The sequence below is a fragment of the Thrips palmi genome, unplaced genomic scaffold (genome assembly GCF_012932325.1).
Source record: "Thrips palmi isolate BJ-2018 unplaced genomic scaffold, TpBJ-2018v1 HiC_scaffold_7, whole genome shotgun sequence".
Lineage (NCBI taxonomy): Eukaryota > Metazoa > Arthropoda > Insecta > Thysanoptera > Thripidae > Thrips > Thrips palmi.
Genome location: NW_023144634.1, coordinates 6,624,488 through 6,639,984, shown reverse-complemented (window position 1 = coordinate 6,639,984; position 15,497 = coordinate 6,624,488). Strand labels below are relative to the sequence as shown.

At 45.5% G+C, this 15,497-nt stretch overlaps 5 protein-coding genes across 9 annotated transcripts in view; 2 read left to right on the top strand and 3 right to left on the bottom strand.

Moving 5' to 3' along the window:
• LOC117652377 (leukocyte elastase inhibitor-like) overlaps positions 1 to 2,473 on the bottom strand; it is a 29,861-nt gene extending 27,388 nt beyond the window's left edge. The window contains exon 1 of the mRNA XM_034397236.1: positions 2,266 to 2,473. Coding sequence (XP_034253127.1) covers positions 2,266 to 2,267 — 2 coding nt within the window. The 5' untranslated portion in view covers positions 2,268 to 2,473. The remainder of the gene's footprint in view (positions 1 to 2,265) is intronic.
• A 1,189-nt stretch (positions 2,474 to 3,662) lies between these two features.
• LOC117652885 (transcription initiation factor IIA subunit 1) lies at positions 3,663 to 8,839 on the top strand. 3 transcript variants are annotated; one of them, XM_034398078.1, is made up of 9 exons: positions 3,663 to 3,772; positions 4,355 to 4,559; positions 5,344 to 5,487; positions 6,437 to 6,859; positions 6,943 to 7,068; positions 7,181 to 7,242; positions 7,324 to 7,476; positions 7,565 to 7,654; positions 7,759 to 8,839. In XM_034398078.1, the coding sequence occupies exons 1-9, from the start codon at positions 3,749 to 3,751 to the stop codon at positions 7,864 to 7,866; spliced, it is 1,335 nt and encodes a 444-aa protein (XP_034253969.1). In that variant the 5' UTR covers positions 3,663 to 3,748; the 3' UTR covers positions 7,867 to 8,839. The 3 variants fall into 3 exon arrangements, with proteins under 3 accessions (XP_034253969.1, XP_034253968.1, XP_034253970.1); XM_034398077.1 differs by having other exon boundaries at positions 7,178 to 7,242; XM_034398079.1 differs by lacking the exon at positions 5,344 to 5,487 and having other exon boundaries at positions 7,178 to 7,242.
• On the bottom strand, positions 8,836 to 10,829 carry LOC117652887 (ribosome production factor 2 homolog). Its single transcript, XM_034398081.1, has 6 exons — positions 10,480 to 10,829; positions 10,015 to 10,147; positions 9,784 to 9,943; positions 9,419 to 9,698; positions 9,185 to 9,329; positions 8,836 to 9,101 (listed from the first exon to the last, which is right to left on the bottom strand). The coding sequence occupies exons 1-6, from the start codon at positions 10,500 to 10,502 to the stop codon at positions 8,883 to 8,885; spliced, it is 960 nt and encodes a 319-aa protein (XP_034253972.1). The 5' UTR covers positions 10,503 to 10,829; the 3' UTR covers positions 8,836 to 8,882.
• A 113-nt stretch (positions 10,830 to 10,942) lies between these two features.
• On the top strand, positions 10,943 to 13,398 carry LOC117652886 (epoxide hydrolase 4-like). Its single transcript, XM_034398080.1, has 6 exons — positions 10,943 to 11,388; positions 11,678 to 11,805; positions 11,894 to 12,169; positions 12,261 to 12,412; positions 12,492 to 12,743; positions 12,834 to 13,398. Exons 1-6 carry the CDS (start codon positions 11,149 to 11,151, stop codon positions 13,004 to 13,006), a joined length of 1,221 nt encoding a protein of 406 aa, XP_034253971.1. The 5' UTR covers positions 10,943 to 11,148; the 3' UTR covers positions 13,007 to 13,398.
• A 361-nt stretch (positions 13,399 to 13,759) lies between these two features.
• Positions 13,760 to 15,448, bottom strand: LOC117652888 (B9 domain-containing protein 1). 3 transcript variants are annotated; one of them, XM_034398083.1, is made up of 5 exons: positions 14,678 to 15,448; positions 14,495 to 14,606; positions 14,310 to 14,418; positions 14,123 to 14,221; positions 13,760 to 14,032 (listed from the first exon to the last, which is right to left on the bottom strand). In XM_034398083.1, the coding sequence occupies exons 1-5, from the start codon at positions 14,801 to 14,803 to the stop codon at positions 13,894 to 13,896; spliced, it is 585 nt and encodes a 194-aa protein (XP_034253974.1). In that variant the 5' UTR covers positions 14,804 to 15,448; the 3' UTR covers positions 13,760 to 13,893. The 3 variants fall into 3 exon arrangements, with proteins under 3 accessions (XP_034253974.1, XP_034253973.1, XP_034253975.1); XM_034398082.1 differs by having other exon boundaries at positions 14,123 to 14,241; positions 14,678 to 15,443; XM_034398084.1 differs by having other exon boundaries at positions 14,123 to 14,241; positions 14,921 to 15,440.
• Positions 15,449 to 15,497: the final 49 nt, after the last annotated feature.

Genomic DNA, 15,497 nt, shown 5'->3' with positions numbered 1-15,497 from the left:
CTCGCCGTGCGGCAGATTCGCGTTCGGGCGCGGCAGCCGCGTGCAGCCCGAAGATGGTCGTCGAGGGGCGAAATTCGGACACCGTCCCGCCGCGACCCGCCGCGTCCGTGTTGGTGGCGATCGGCAATTACAACGTCTCGACTCGACGGTGCCCGGGCCGTTTACTCAGATCCACTCATGCTGGCGTGTCCACCCGGCCGGCCGGGACGGGCACTCTCCCAGTGTACTCTGTACACTGTTGACTTTTCTGGAGCACGAGCGGGCCGCATTGGTATGCACGGCGACGCACGGCCGGTGCGGGCGGGTGGACACCGTGGACACCGCCCCCGGAAGGCCCTCCATGTGCTCCTCGAAGACGAGATCTATGGACGGCGATTCGTCACCTCGCCGGGCGACGACAGTGTAAAACGCCATGAGCGCTTGGACCGAGCGCTGCTCCCGTTCACCGCCTGGCATGAATGGGCGTGGACGACTCCAACGACCGCCTAGCATGTCATTTGTTTTCTCTCCTTTTTCGTTGTTTTCGTGCCCTGTTTCTTTTTCTTTTCGCTTAATTTGCGTCTTCCTCGCGCCGTTTAGGAAAGCGGCTTTCAAAAGCGCGGCCTTGAGTGCGCTGCCTGCGCGCACGCGCACACGCGCAACGCGCAAAGCAGGCGATGATTATTTCCAGGCTATTCTCCATACTGCACCAACTGCACTGCCAGCCTGCTGCCTCGACAAGCCGAGGGATTTGTCGGGCCGATAATTAACTGCGCTGCTGCAGACTCAACAGTCGCCTCGCCGCGCTGTCTCTCTCGCACTCGTGGGCCGCGCCCTGGGGGTGCGAGAGAGACAGCGCCGCGGGGTCGCGCCGCTGCATCGCCAAGACGGCGGAGACGGTCCCGCCCCCGCACTGCCCTCGCACTGCGTTCACTGCGGCGCCGCTTGATTCAGCCGCTTTAGCATGCATATGAGAAAGAGATCCCCGGGCCATTGCCAGTGTCGCACCACTAGAAAACGACTCCAGCGCCGAGCCGCGCCGAGCAGAGGACAGAAATCATCGGGCATTATAAGAGGATTATGGAAAACGCGGGAAACTCGGCTGGGCGCGCGTTAGCCGTTTGCCTGCGCCATTGCCTGCCGCCTTTGATTGGAAGATTATACTACTCCATTCACTTCCCTGCCGTATCGCCGGGAAATTCATCCGATCTGGTTCCCCGGCTCATTTATGAGGCCAATCAGAGTGACAGGTAGCTCGGACCGCGGGCCGCGCGGTGCAGCGACCACCAGGTGGTCTTGATTTCTTTTTTTGCTGATCCTTTTTTTAAATGTGGAATCGCTAGAAGTGGTCCACCTTGATTTGAACCACACCCATTCACCCGGCACACGCGGGCGCAGCGCGCAGCCTTCGCGTCGTCACGGTAGGACCGAAATCATTCGGTCCGGCGACGATTCCGCGCCAAAAAAAGCAGCCAGGCTCGCGAATGAGGAACCATCCCGACGATCTACGATAGCAGAAATTGGGCAGCGAACTGCGGAATGAGCGAAGAAAAGGACTTTTCCTCGAGCGGCCGATTAGTTTATTTTTCATCCAGTGATGTAATTACGTCCTCCAGCCTCCGGCAGCGCTAGAGGTCTGGAGCGCCACGGCCGGCAGCCCGGCACCACACACGCGACGCCAGAACTCCGCCCAGGCGGCTGCTTTTCTTTCCACCGTCCGCTCTCGTTTGGGATGCCAAAGCCGCCGTGTCATTCGGCTCCCAATTTCGACCGCCGGGACGCGGGAGGAGGTCCAGGGCGCCGACACGCCGGGCCGGCAGAGTTTAGCGGTCGATTAATTACCGAGGCGTCGACCTGGGCTTGGGTCTGGGGGTCTGGGGGGTGTCGTCTTTTTGTCGCCAAACAGGAGCCGCGCCGCGCAGAGCCCCCGGACCCCGGAGACACTCGTCGCTTCCGAGAGGCAGGCAGGGCGGCCTGCACGCTCTTTCCGAACAGCGATCTCAACGCTCTGTCTCTCTCGCATTAGCCGGGCGCTTCGTGGGGGTGCGAGAGAGACAGACTGCCGGGCACGGCGAGGGGGATTCACTATCGGATTGCCACGACGTGCCCAACACGCGTTCGCTCGGAAGGACAGGGAAGTCCCGCCCATCGGTCGCCGGACACAAAAAGCGCGCGCGGCGCGAAGAGACCATCTTTGATGACCCTGAGCGTTGCTCTGTCTTTATCGCACTGGCGGGGCGGCGGGGCGGCCCTGGGGATGCGAGGGAGACGGCACCCCTCACTCACATGGTGGAGGCGTGCTGCTCTTGGCCGACTGCTGGCGGTGGCGGGAGGCGGCCGGTGACGTCGCTCAGTCCCACTGTCACACTGTCACTGTCACAACGCGCTGCACGCCAACCAGTGCCTCGGCTCGCTCGGCGCGGTGCCGGTACGTGCGGCGGTACGTGCGGTCCAGCGCCCTGCTAAGCGCCGCGCGGGTCGCGACTTGACTCGCCACTTGCGAAAAGCGACTGAGCCCCCCGTGGGGATCGCGCGCACGCACGCCACACGGGCCACGCCGCCACGCCACAGCGGGCACCGCGCGCCGGGGCCTCGGCTCGGCTCGGCCCGGCGCGGCTCGGCTCGGATCCTCCTGGTCCTATCCCACCACAACACCCGGCCGGCACCACCACATGGTCACCGCCGCCGCGCCGTCCGCGCCGCCGGGGGCAGATTCCGCGCCGCCCCCGCCCCGCCCCGCCCGGCCCCGCCACCCCACCGGCTCATCATTTGCCAGTGACACCGGCACCAGGTCCGCGCCGCGCTTGGCCGCGCTCCACAGCTCGGCCCCAGACTCCGTCGACTCCGTCCCTCCAGACGGGAAGGCCAACAGGGCGCGGCCGGGCCGCCGGGCCGCCGCCGCGTATGACAGCCTCGATTGTGTGCTGATGACACCGGGCCGCGCGAGGCGGGCCGCGTCGAGGCGCATCGCGATGCCGCCAGGGCGGGGTGGGGCGGGGCGGGGCAGGGCGGGCGGTCTGTTTTGGCTGTTTGCTTGTTTTTGCGTGGGTATGTGTGCCAATGTGTGCCAACTGTGCCGACGCACTGCGAACGCACAGCCCGACAGGTAGGCAAGCTCATGCATGTGTGTCTGCCGGGCCGGCCTACCCTCCCGACTGTAAGGCGGCGACGACAGCAAGTGTCCGAGTTCGCCGAGCCGAAACCGCGGGGGAGTGTCGCACCACAGCGCAGACACGAACGCCTCGCCGCGTCCCCGCCGCCGCCGCCCGCTGTCGCTGTCCTCGTGCCCGCATGTCCGAGTTCCACTTGGCCGTCTCCAGCCGGTTCGGGAACTGATTCAGAAGACTCGTTTCGTCTGCCGCCTGACTGTCTCACAACCCCACGTCGCGCTTCATGAGTGCGACAGAGACAGAGAGGCGAATCGACTCTTCGGAATCGCTCGCGAGACACACGTTTCTGATTTTCTGATCGCAGAAACTCCCCAAGTCCGTCTCCGTAATCGCCGCCCTGTTTGACGTGACAACTTCGGCTCCACGCTCCGAAAAGGGGGGCGGCCCCGGGCCCCTCCCGCCCAAGGCCGGCGCCGGACGGGCGCCGGGTGCGTAGGCAACCCATCGGCCACCTTGGGAGGGGTGGGGAGAGGGGATGACGACGTCGGCGAGAGAGGGGGAGGGGAGGGAAAGGGAACGGGGAGGGGAAGGAGAGGAGGCCTCTTCTGTTGTATTCGTCCATTATCGTAGCAGCTTAGAATCATTTAGTTTATTTAAGAATGTCGCTTAGTCAATCGTGTGTGGTAAGTTGCAACTTCCGGGAAACGTTGAAATTGGTTGTGCATCGAAACACACCGGCTGTAAATACGTACTTAAAGTTTTGAGCTGATTTAAACCGTTGGGGAATTTGAGGTTATGTTCAACACGGTATCTCTCACCGCTTTTTATGTCTGGCCCCGTTGCAAGCAGTTAACTATATTTCTGGTTTTAATTTGAACTTCTGCTTTGAAGCCAGCATTTCTGTGACCTATTGAAATCTATAGCCACCCTATGATTTTTCTCCTTTGCCAGATTGAAAGTTATAACCTCTCCACAAGAATTGTGTGTCACCATGAATTATATTAGTCAAAGTGTACTTCTGTTAAAAGTTCTATTCGGTTTTTGTATTTTTCATATCTTTGAAAAATTTCGAATTAATTTTTATTTGCTTTTTTTGTTGGCCCCCCTTCTTTCCAAGGGTTGTTTCTTTTCCTACTTTATTAAATGTACCTGTAAAATAATAATTCTTTTACTGTGCATCTTGATATTTTATGAAAATTTAATGTCTTCTTTTACCCTTGATTCACAGCATCACAAGCTCATTCTGGCATACCTTTCTTTTGCAGTTAAAGCTATATAATAGCGTCATAGATGATGTTATATCTGGAGTGCGAGAAGCGTTCCTGGACGAAGGGGTGGATGATCAAGTGCTCCAAGAGCTCAAGCAACTATGGGAACAGAAGTTATTGTCAAACAAGGCCGTGGAACCTAATCCAGAGCCATTGGACCATGCCCCTCCTCAGATGGGTCAGAAATCAAATTCCAAGTCAGGTATGTCTTGACAACACTGCTACTTACTAAGCTTTATTGTTTAGCTGTGGTTTTTGCCTCTGAAGCTATGAATTGCACTCTGATCTACTGTTTTATTTAGTCATCATATGGATTTTTGAGGTTTTAGTAGATAATATTTTGTCCTTAAGGGAATTCAACTTTTCTCCGGTGTCAATCTGCAACATTTGCTTTTATGTTGCTTGGTTTTTGTGTGGTTTGCTGTCTGTTTTTTGTATTAACTATCACTTAATTTTTTCTGTGTTAATGACTTGGTGTTTCAATCCTATTAGGAGATTTTTAAGTCGTTTTTCCACACCATTATTATTGCATATTGTGTGAATTTATCACAGTGTGAAAATCATTCAACTAACAATTTTTTGTTAGATGGTACTGTAGATTGATGTGTATTAAACCCCAGAGAATCCCATCTCCCAATTTTAGTGATTGCTTCTACTCATGCTAGGCTTCTGGTACTTTCAAAGTCAGCACAGCTTTGTTTGAAAGCTCAACCAAGCAGAGAGCTCTGTGCCGTCATTGTAATAGAACAAGTAGAATTTATATTATGTAGTTGCCTCAATGGGTATTTAAGACAAAGAAACAATACTTGCTATTTTTCTCAATAAGTAAGAGCTGTCATTTCATTTTTTTTTTTAAATATGAATTTCTACCTCAATATTACATTGGTTAGGTGCTGTAGGCTGTACAAGAGCTCTCAAGCTTAAAAGGCTTTTTTTCTGTCAGTGAGTCGAGTTCTGCTGGTAGGTTGTAGCAAACTTTGTTGCAGGTGGATCTAAAAAGAGTCAAGCGGCAGCGGCCAAAGCTGCTGCTGCTGCCCCCACAGTAGCAGCAGCAGCGGCAGCAGCAGCGGCAGCAGCAGCAGCGGCAACATCAACCACAGTAGCAGCAGATAATGCTGCTGATGTCAAAGGTGAGCCTGTCTTAATCATGTGAGAGTAGGTGGAGGCATTCTGTCAGAGAATTGTAGCATTGTGGGTGATGTTTTAACAATCTGTGCTTGTTATTGCTTGGTGTGCTTAAGTGTGTGCCTTTGCTTGCTGGTTTTAAATTTGGTTTTAGTGCAGGGTTGATCAGCTTTTCAGCCATTGAGTTGACATTGTGGTAGTGGTACTTCCCCATTTTGATTTTTTCTTTTTAAATTTATTCTTTTAAATTTTGGGCATTAAGATTTTTAGATTTCCTTGTTGATCTTCAAGCTTCTGTGAGACTTAGCAAAGTAATATTTAACTGAGACTGTTTTGTTCTTTTTTATATAATTTTGTTTAATTGTTAAATTTACATAACATACTGATTTTTCTCATTTTGTCTGTGCATTTGTTCTATATTCTAGGCAACAATGTTGATGGTGTCTACAGCAGTTGTTACTTTCATCTATCATCTTTACTAAATATTCTCAAGATACATTTTCACTCTATTTTTCTTTTTGCAAATCTTTTTTTATGTTGTAGTTTTGTTCCTCTTGGTACTTGTATTTTCAGTATAAACTACCATTTTCAGATCTGAACAATAAATGGTTCAAGCCTTTAGATGATGGAATTGCCTCTTTCAACCATGAGAGTTACTGTATGGATTGTTAAACCTTTCCATCATGGTTGGTGGGGTTGCCTGGTTCTGCATGTTTTTAATTTATCTATCTCTAGCTTTTATTTCAAAATTGCCTGTGCATATCTTACCAAATCAAGCATGTTTATCAGTGACCACTCTTTAAGATATTTTTCATCCATTTTCATTTCAAACAACCTTTAAAACTTCATAGAATTGTTGGGAAATTGAACTATGCTTTACTTAATGATTCTTTGCAGGAGTTAATCGCTTGATTTTCCATTAATGTCTGTGTTTTTCTTTCCATGTTGTGGCAGTTCCAATACCAGCAACTCAAGTGGCTGGGTCAGGAGTTATCAATGGAGGCATGATGGCGGCAGCAAGCACTGGAGTCATGCCGTCAACTCAAGGAGTCATACCTGCTGTTACACAGAATAGCCAAACCATATCTATTGCGCAGCAACAGTTGAACAGGTTACAGAACATGAACCAACTCCAAAACCAGACAACTCTCTTGAAGAGCCAGACTGTAGTGCCCACTCCTCAACCACAACCTGCACCTCAGGCAGCGCCGCCGCCACCGCCACCAGCTGCACCGCAGCCAGCTCCCACAACAACTTTTGCAGGTTTAGATCCTAATCGTCAAGTGCCTATACAAATTACATTGCCTCCTCAGACTGGTGTTTTAGATGCACAACCACGAGTTCTAACTATTCATGTACCAGCATCTGCACTAACTGGTAAGCAAACAAATTTTACAACAAGTTCGTTATTTTTGTTCTTATGTAAATTGAGTGTCTAATAACTCAGTACTCCTTTTCAGGTAATCAGTTACAACAGGTGCTTACTGGACCAGTCATTTCCGCTACAATGAATTTACCTCTTCCACTTGCCTGCTCTCTACTGCAGCAACATGTTAATGCTGCACTTCAGGGTCAAGCTGCAAATGGTTAGTAAAACTTCCTAAGCAGTTGTAAATTCCCTTTTTTTTTCTTCTTTTTGTTCTTTAAACCTTTTACGACAAGTGGCATTAATAAACTGTGTAATAATTTTATCAGCAGCTGTACAGCTTCAGACTGCGTCAAATAATCAAAATAATGGAGTAACTCCGTTTGGCCACCAAGTAAGTTCAAGGAATACAATAATAGGAATGGTACACTTCCATTACAACTTATAACATTGTACTTTTTCCCCCTCTCTGTAGAATTCTAACACCATATCCCAATTAGATGGAGCATTAGATTCATCAGATGAAGATGATGATGATGATGACGACGACGATGATGATGATGACATTGATGATAATGATGAACGTGACGAAGATGAAAATGATGAAAATGAAGGTGGAGCTGAAGAAGTAAGATTATAAAATGGATCTAGCATTACACTTAACACATTTCTGCATTTCTTACTTATTATTTTATATTATCTTTCCTTTGTGACAGGAACCTCTGAATTCTGGAGATGATGTTAGTGATGAAGACCCACAAGATCTTTTTGACACTGAGAATGTAGTTGTGTGTCAATATGATAAGGTGAGCCTCAATTTATTTAAACTAGGAGATAGTAATTATAAGCCCAAGCAATAGCATACTGTACTTCAATCTATATAACTGGGTTCTTATGTTGTTGTTTTCAGATCACTAGAACTAGAAACAAATGGAAATTTTACCTGAAGGATGGTATAATGAACCTGAATGGAAAAGACTTCGTTTTCCAGAGGGCCAATGGTGATGCTGAGTGGTAAAAAATATTTTCAAAGCCATGAATGGAAGGCGAAAAGAGCATGAGGGTGGAAGAGTTAATATATTTTTTTTGGTATATTTCTCTTTCTTATGCAATTTACCAATGTGAAAGGCCAGCATATTGTTAGGTCTGTTACCAAAGGGGATGTGTCCACTTGTATCTCAGCTATTTGATCTCTTCAAAAGTGAGAATCGTTGTAGTAACTTGTGTGCACATTATGTACTACTGTAAGTATTGTACTATAAGTTTGTCATTAATTTTGTACATTGGTATTCACATCCGTCAACGATACTGAACCAGATTCCTGTAATAGTTATTGTGAAAGTAGAATTTTGTTTGTTTGTTTTCTTGAGGTGAGCAGTCACATTTGATAACTGATGCTACCCTTTATGTATGTATCCCCCTTGCAGTGGCTGGTGTTCAAGCTTGTACCTGCTCTAATTTTTTTTGACCTTGTTTTGCTGGAGTTCCAGGAATTAGTCATGTATATTGGTATTGGTTTATGATCTGTAGTGTCCACACACATCTGGAATCCCTTTGAGGGTTGGCCTGTGAATGCACCCCTTTGAGCATTTTTCACTGTTTTCGGTGAAGTTTAACAATTTGTGATATTATTTTTCAAGACATACTCAGTCTAAATATTATTCTGAATGCATCACTTTGTATTTTCAAGTCTGTTGGTACATTTAATTACTTTATTAATATGGTTCATCTACATATTGTGAAGGCATGTTTTTCTTTTCTCTTCCAATTGCCCCTATTCAAGGAAACTGTTTCTACTATATTCGATATAGTCACATCTGAGGTATTCCTGCATTCCACCTTGTGGTTTTAATGGAATAAGTATCCAGTACAATTTGTTTTGTACATATATGTAGAATTAGTGGTTTTGTATAATATTTTCTCCTTTGGATGGAAAACTACCAGAATGGTGATGTCTCTTAATAAATTGATGAAAGAAGAATGCAAATTTAGTTTTCCTTAAGTTTTATTTTAATTAATAGCCTACACTACAGTTCATGCCTCAGTCCTCAACCTCTTGCTTGTAATCCCGCTAGCAGCAAGGTCAGCTCTTCGCTTCTTCAACACGGTCCTTTCTTCTTTACGTTCAGCTGCAGTCTTCTTCAGACCCTTCATCTTCCTCGTCTGTATTTTATCAATCTCCTGTCTCTGAATATGAATGCGACCATGTTTGGTACCCAACCCATCTGTGGTAACGTTCTTCTTTTTCTTAATCTGGTAGAAAAAGGGTAGAAAACCGTTATAATGTTACAGTAATCAAACAAAGAAAAAAATACATGCATGATAAATATCCGAACCTGGAGCATCTTGGGTTGTTTGCAAGCTGTTTTGAAGAGGTCATCAGATCCTAGCTTTGTTCTTCTCAGCTTCATATCAGCTGATGGACCAATTTCTTCAATTTCAATGCGAGGAGTCTTCTGACCAGACTTCTTCAAAAATATCCTGCAAAGAAAACGAGGCAAGTTCAGAAAACTTGAACCATGCCTAAGGAAGAATATCACTGCTCCGATTAGAATCAAGCGATTACTCACTTGTAGCTTCTCATGTAAATCATGCCATCTGCAGCTGTGAATGAAATTACATGCTCTAAACCTTGGAGAGCCACTGTTTCCAGATATTCCCGGTGGAAAAAGTCTACCAGCAAGTTTCTGACCCGTTGATATTCGTGCATTTGAGACCACACATCCCCATTGAAAACCAGGCATGGTTTGATCCCAACACCAATTTTTTCAATCACAAATTCTTTCATGGCAGTGTATTTTTCTACTCCTAATTCTACCATGTCTAAAAGTTGATAATCATGGAGTCTACCTGCAAGAAAAGAAATAACAAAAATATTTTAGTCTGCTTGATTGATCTTGATACTGGTTGAGACAAAGCATTTAAAAAATCTTACCAAGTATCAAATTGTTTGGCCGCTTCTTAGTGTGAGAGGCAAATGCAAACAGGTTGGCTTCTCTTTTCCTGCCATGATGTTCAAGGAAAGATGTATCCTCAAAGGGAAGTACATCGTTTTTGCGTGACAGCATAGCAGCGTCTGGCCTTTTCAACGCATACTGCAAAGTTAAAGAATGACATTAAGAGGAACTAATAATCATAATAAAGATACTGCTAGCATCAAACTTACTAAATCCTTCAGAAAATCTGCAAGAAGCGGGCCAGTCTTTTTCCCCTTCACAAAAAAGGCTTTCTTTGTGTCTTCAATGATTTGTGGTTCTTTCCTTAGTAAAGCTCGTTTCCCCCTATGAGTGGTAGGTTTCCTAAAACAATAAACAATGCGTCAAAAAACTTAGCTCACCACCAACAGTTGCTTCTGGGGTGACAATAGTAGAATGAAGACAAATTTTGAAGGTGGCAACTCAAAGAAAACTCAGAACGGCGTCCTCAATGAACTTCGACACCCGATTTATTTACGTTTAATAGATCCAAGCGGGACCACAACACTGGAGTCGCAACCAACGACGGAATTATTGATGACAACACAACCTTGCTTTTGAGGATATCCATTTACGTGTTGACCTTGGAGCTGTTCTATTCTCATCGGGATCGAAATAACAGGTGCATTGACTATCAAAATAAACAATTTACTTACTTTATTCTTTGAAGGGACGGCATTGCTTACAGATTTCTGTAGTTGTCGTCGGAAAGTCTTCTTTCTAACCTCACGATCACACGCGTGGTTGAGGTTGAGTGTTGGACTGGGAGGAGTGGTTCGAGTGCGAATAATCAATAGCGTATTCGCAGACCAGCAAGGGGGTGCGAATAGGTGAAAGGAGGGGGAGGGGAGGTGGAAATGGCAAGCGGGAAAAAAAAAGATTCGAGCATGAAATTATAAAATAAAGAGAAAGATATTAAAAGTAATTGAATGATAATGATCAGACTACGGATAGAATTGTGACATAATAAGTGACGTCAATCAGAGGTGGATTACAAGACTTGACAAACTTGGCACAAAGTTTTCGACACGCAACCAGTCCGGTTGATCGGTTGATCCTGTGATTCTGCCCATTGCCCCCCCCCCCTCCCCCGCCCCGATCGGTGTGTGTTGGTGTGTGTGCGTGCGACACCGGTGGATGTCCCGATATCACTCAACCAGCACCATCCAAGTCAAGTCATTCGTGGCCGCGTCCCGGGTCGGCCGGACCTGAGTGATCGCTGGGAGAAGCTGAGGCCGAGGAACGCAGTTGATTGCGCAGTCCAGTCCGCTCCGCACTTCACAGCACAGTCGGTGCAGGGGTCGCCATCGCCGGTCAAGCGGAGTATGGTTGGTCTCGGTCTCGGCCAGGCCGTCGGAATGGATTGCATCGTCAAGATTTCGTCGTGGGACAGGGTCAAGATCCACATTTGCTCCCTGCTGTGGGGTCTCTGGATTCTGCTCAAGAGGTTTCTGCTTCGCCTGTGGAACGCAAACTACGCTGGCTCGTCGGCGGAGAAAAGAGGCAACCCTCCGGCCTGCCTGCTCGAGACGACTTTCGGCACCCACTCGTACGTCAAACTGAAGGTGAGAGTGATGGAAGCGATGACGCCTCGCCTCACGCCCCCGTTGTTGTCGAAGGGCGTTGGCGTTTCTGTGCCCCGCCAGTTTCCAAGCGTGACAACCACCTGTTGCTCTGCTCCAAGCAAGTCCTCTATTGTCTGCTTTGCACTTTGGACCTAGCTTCGCTTTTTCAAAACTAGTCCTGCAGGAAGGGCTTCTACCATTCATTCTTTGTATGCAACCTGCTGCTTCCATCAGGTGGTATCGTGTGATAAATCCTGGTATACGCACTGACATTTCTCCTTGCTTTCAGGGTGTAAAACTCCATTATGTGGAATGCGGAGGTGGCAGAGATAAACCACTCATTCTGTTGCTGCATGGATTCCCTGATTGTTGGATTGGCTGGAGACAGCAAGTGCCAGTTTTAGCGTCGCACTTCCGGTAAGGATGACTTTGGAGACATTCGCTCCCTGTCCCTAGTAATTTTGCAATACCTGTAATTTCATCATCTGTTTGATTTTGTTTGTAGGGTAGTGGCATTGGATTTGAAGGGCTTTGGTGACTCCGATAAGCCACTCTCCTCCCGCAGTTACCAAGTCTCATCTGTTGTTGCGGAACTCAGAAGCCTCATTACTGCATTGGGTGTTCGCAGCTGCATGATTGTTGGCCATGATCTGGGTGCCCTCCTGGGTTGGTTCCTCGTCCACTGCTACCCAGATGTTGTTACTAAATTTGTAGCTATTTCATGTCCACATCCAAATGTCTATTGGAGTTGTTTACCCAAAGCGAGCGCATTTAATTCAAGGTACTAATTCTATTGTAACCTCTTGGTTAGATCAACAAGTGCAGTGTATGATAACTAAAAGCTTGTATTTTTTGCTTTATCTGGCTTTCAGATGGTTGCACCTTAGTCAGCTGCCAAGCTTAGCAGAAATGGAAGCCCTCACTAATGATCTTGGTATAATTGACCAGTGTTACCAGCATCTCAAAAACAGGAAAGGGCAAGAAGCTTATTTGGATGCTTATAAATATGCATTTTCTAGAAGAGGTACATGTCATGGCCCTTTGAATTTTTTCCAACTTTTTTATTTGGCAGTCTAAAATTTTAAACAATCTTCTCTTTTCAGCGGATTGGACTGGTCCAATCAACTATTACCGTAATTTGCCTTTTTGGAGAGTGAGTGAAGGCAGAGGAGCTGTCAATGTCCCAACATTACTGTTGACGGGTAACAAGGATCCATGGGTCAACTTGGAAAGTATTGTCAAGTCTTCAGATTATGTTGAAAAGTTTTTAGTGAAAATGGTTGAAGGGGCTGGTCATTTCCCTCATCAAGAATGCCCTGAGGCTGTCAACAATCTCTTGCTTTCATTTTTAGTTGGTAAGTTTAATTAAAGAGTAAAGTAAAGAGACAAAGTATTTATGATTTTACATAATTTGAGAATTTAATCTATCTTATTTCATGTTTCAGAAAAACCTCAAGTGAAAGCTCTTCAAAGAGAATCCTCCCTTGGACTTGTAAACAGAATGTTTAGTTCTACCCTATCGTATGGGAAGGAAATGTTTGATGTAGTTCAGAAGACTACCAGTGGAGTTACCGGGTTTCCAACACGTGCCTTAGCATTGGCACAAGGTGGAAGCTGATCTCTCTTCATCACAATATCAAGCCAGGAACCTCATTCCTAATGTAAAAGTGAAATGTAATGTAAATATTAAAAGTAAGCATGCTTGATTTATACTGATGTGTTGTGATTGAAATCTTTATTCTGTAAGAATTAGAAACCACTAATATTATGTGAGGTACTTCGGTCATGGATCAGTAGGCAATTCTCTACACCGAACACTGTTATTATTGTGATATTTATCCTTCTTCCTTTTTCTTCCTTTTTTAATTTTCCATAGAAGCTTGTGGGTTCCCATTTGTTGAAAGTCACAAATTTGTTCTACACTTAGACCAAAGCTTTATATGATTTTTTTTCTAGTCAGATTTTATTGTTTTAACTTTGTCACAAGGATATAAAATGTTTTTAATGCCACTTTTTAGTTGTTTTAAAATTGTTCTCCCTAGTACATTCCATGGTGGGCTACCTTTATTGAACTGAGATTACTGTGAGAATGCGTTGCTCTTAGTGTGGAGAAATTCAAGCTTGTGTGATCATGTTTTCTACCTCTTATAGTAATTTTTTTCACTTTATTTTGCTCTTATTGATTTTTAAATGAGTTTACTTATGTTAATGTTTTATATATGCCGAAGAGGCTCAATTATATTGTTGAATGTGTGAAGTGTTAGTAAAATCTTCAAACCGGGCTTTAATACAAAATTGAACTGAAGCCAAATGTTTCGTAAAAGTAAAGTGGGCTGTAAGAAAAAGAAGCTACAAAGGAATGTTTCGTAACTTACTCAAAGTGTCCCAAAGAGATTTTATTTAAAAGAATGAGACTGTTTAATTTAAGTATCACATATGACCAAATTCAAAGAAATTCAGTATATCTACTAAGTTGTATAAAAAATATTTCATTCTATATTTAGGTTATCCAATTGAGATGCAAGTGCACCAACAGATGTGACTGTTGGTATTGCTGATGAATTCTGGTATCCTAGTGTATGGAGATCTTTGGTAACAGTATTGAAGCTCACTTTCACTGTGCCTTGTGAACGAACTCTTGTTACTGCAAACAGAAGTTGATTAGTATTGTTTAACAACTAAAATGCAGGTTGGCATCTATAACTTTTGCCATTGTAAGTTGTTTGGCAATCACCTTCTCTGCCCTCTCCTTGAGCTAGTACTCTGGGATCCACATATTCTGGGCGGCGCCCTGTTAACCATGCAGTCATTTTCTGAAGGAGTGAAGTAGATTCTGGTACAAACATAGGAATCCTGTCAGGACAATATTGTTAGTAAGAGTTTATCAGAAATTAAATCACTGTTTTCTAGACTTTGTTTACGTTTTTGTGTTTTTCCCTGCACTGATTGGTAAGTGACAAACGCCATACCCCCGGACAACGTCATTTCCAAATGTGTCTAGACCATAACAGCTTACTATAAGTTGAGGCCCTGTTAAAAAAATTTCAAATTAATAACAAACATTAAAATGAAACATATATTGCACTCCTCGATATTCTTTACTTACATCCAAAAGGATTTGTGCTCTTAAATGTTATCTCAAGTGGGAAATTCCACACAAATACTCGACGCTCATCATTACTACAGCGTCCTACTTGCGATATACCTTCCTCCAAGCCCTAACAATAAAAAAGTTCTTGTATAATATTTCAAAAAAAAAAATGCAATAAAAGGCACTCTTAATACCCACCGCTGTTACAACCCAGTCTAAACCATACATATAACAATATTTGCAATATATATTATCAAATCCAGGGAACTCGGCAGTTTCTATCTGCCCTGTAGTAGAGAGTAGAAAAAGACCGCTTGTTGACATTTCAAAAAGCTCCCATGTCAAACGAAAAAAATATCGGTTTCACGTTGTTCTAAAGTCCTTAAACGTATGCTCAGGTCAATCCACCACAAAGAAACGTAATTCTTAGAAAGAACTAACGTTTGATCTAGAAATGCAGGGAAGCATCTGTCATTGAACACCGTGAAAGGAAAGTTGTTTGTTTGTTGACATCGCACGCATCGCCCGTTGCCTGGCAACCGACTGTCCATCTGTAGCCAACCTTACCCGCCGAAAACACATCTTGCTCTCTGCAAAAATTGACACTAATTTCGCAGAACACAGATTCGCTCATTCACCGAGCCATTAAGTTGAAGTTATCTTATGAAAAGGGAATGAGAAGCAGCCAGCCAGGGGATGAATATGTAAAATATGCTGGGGTGGGAGTTGGTAGGCAGTCCGCTAACTCTCCCGCACCTTTTCGAAACGCTGCGCGGATGCGCTCGAGGGCAATTTTAGGTTCCCCACAGTCTCTTTGTGACGCCTCGGAATAAAAACGGTATCAGCGCTACTTCCGTATTTTGGGGTATGTACTCCGTACTTGTTTATATGCAGATTGGTGGTTCCGCTTACACGACTTCGCGCTCGGCTCGACTAGGGGGGGACCTTCCTTCCATAGGGGATGCCAAACGGCCGACCTAGAGTATGAAGTATGGGTCCTGTGTACAGTACCCGCTCT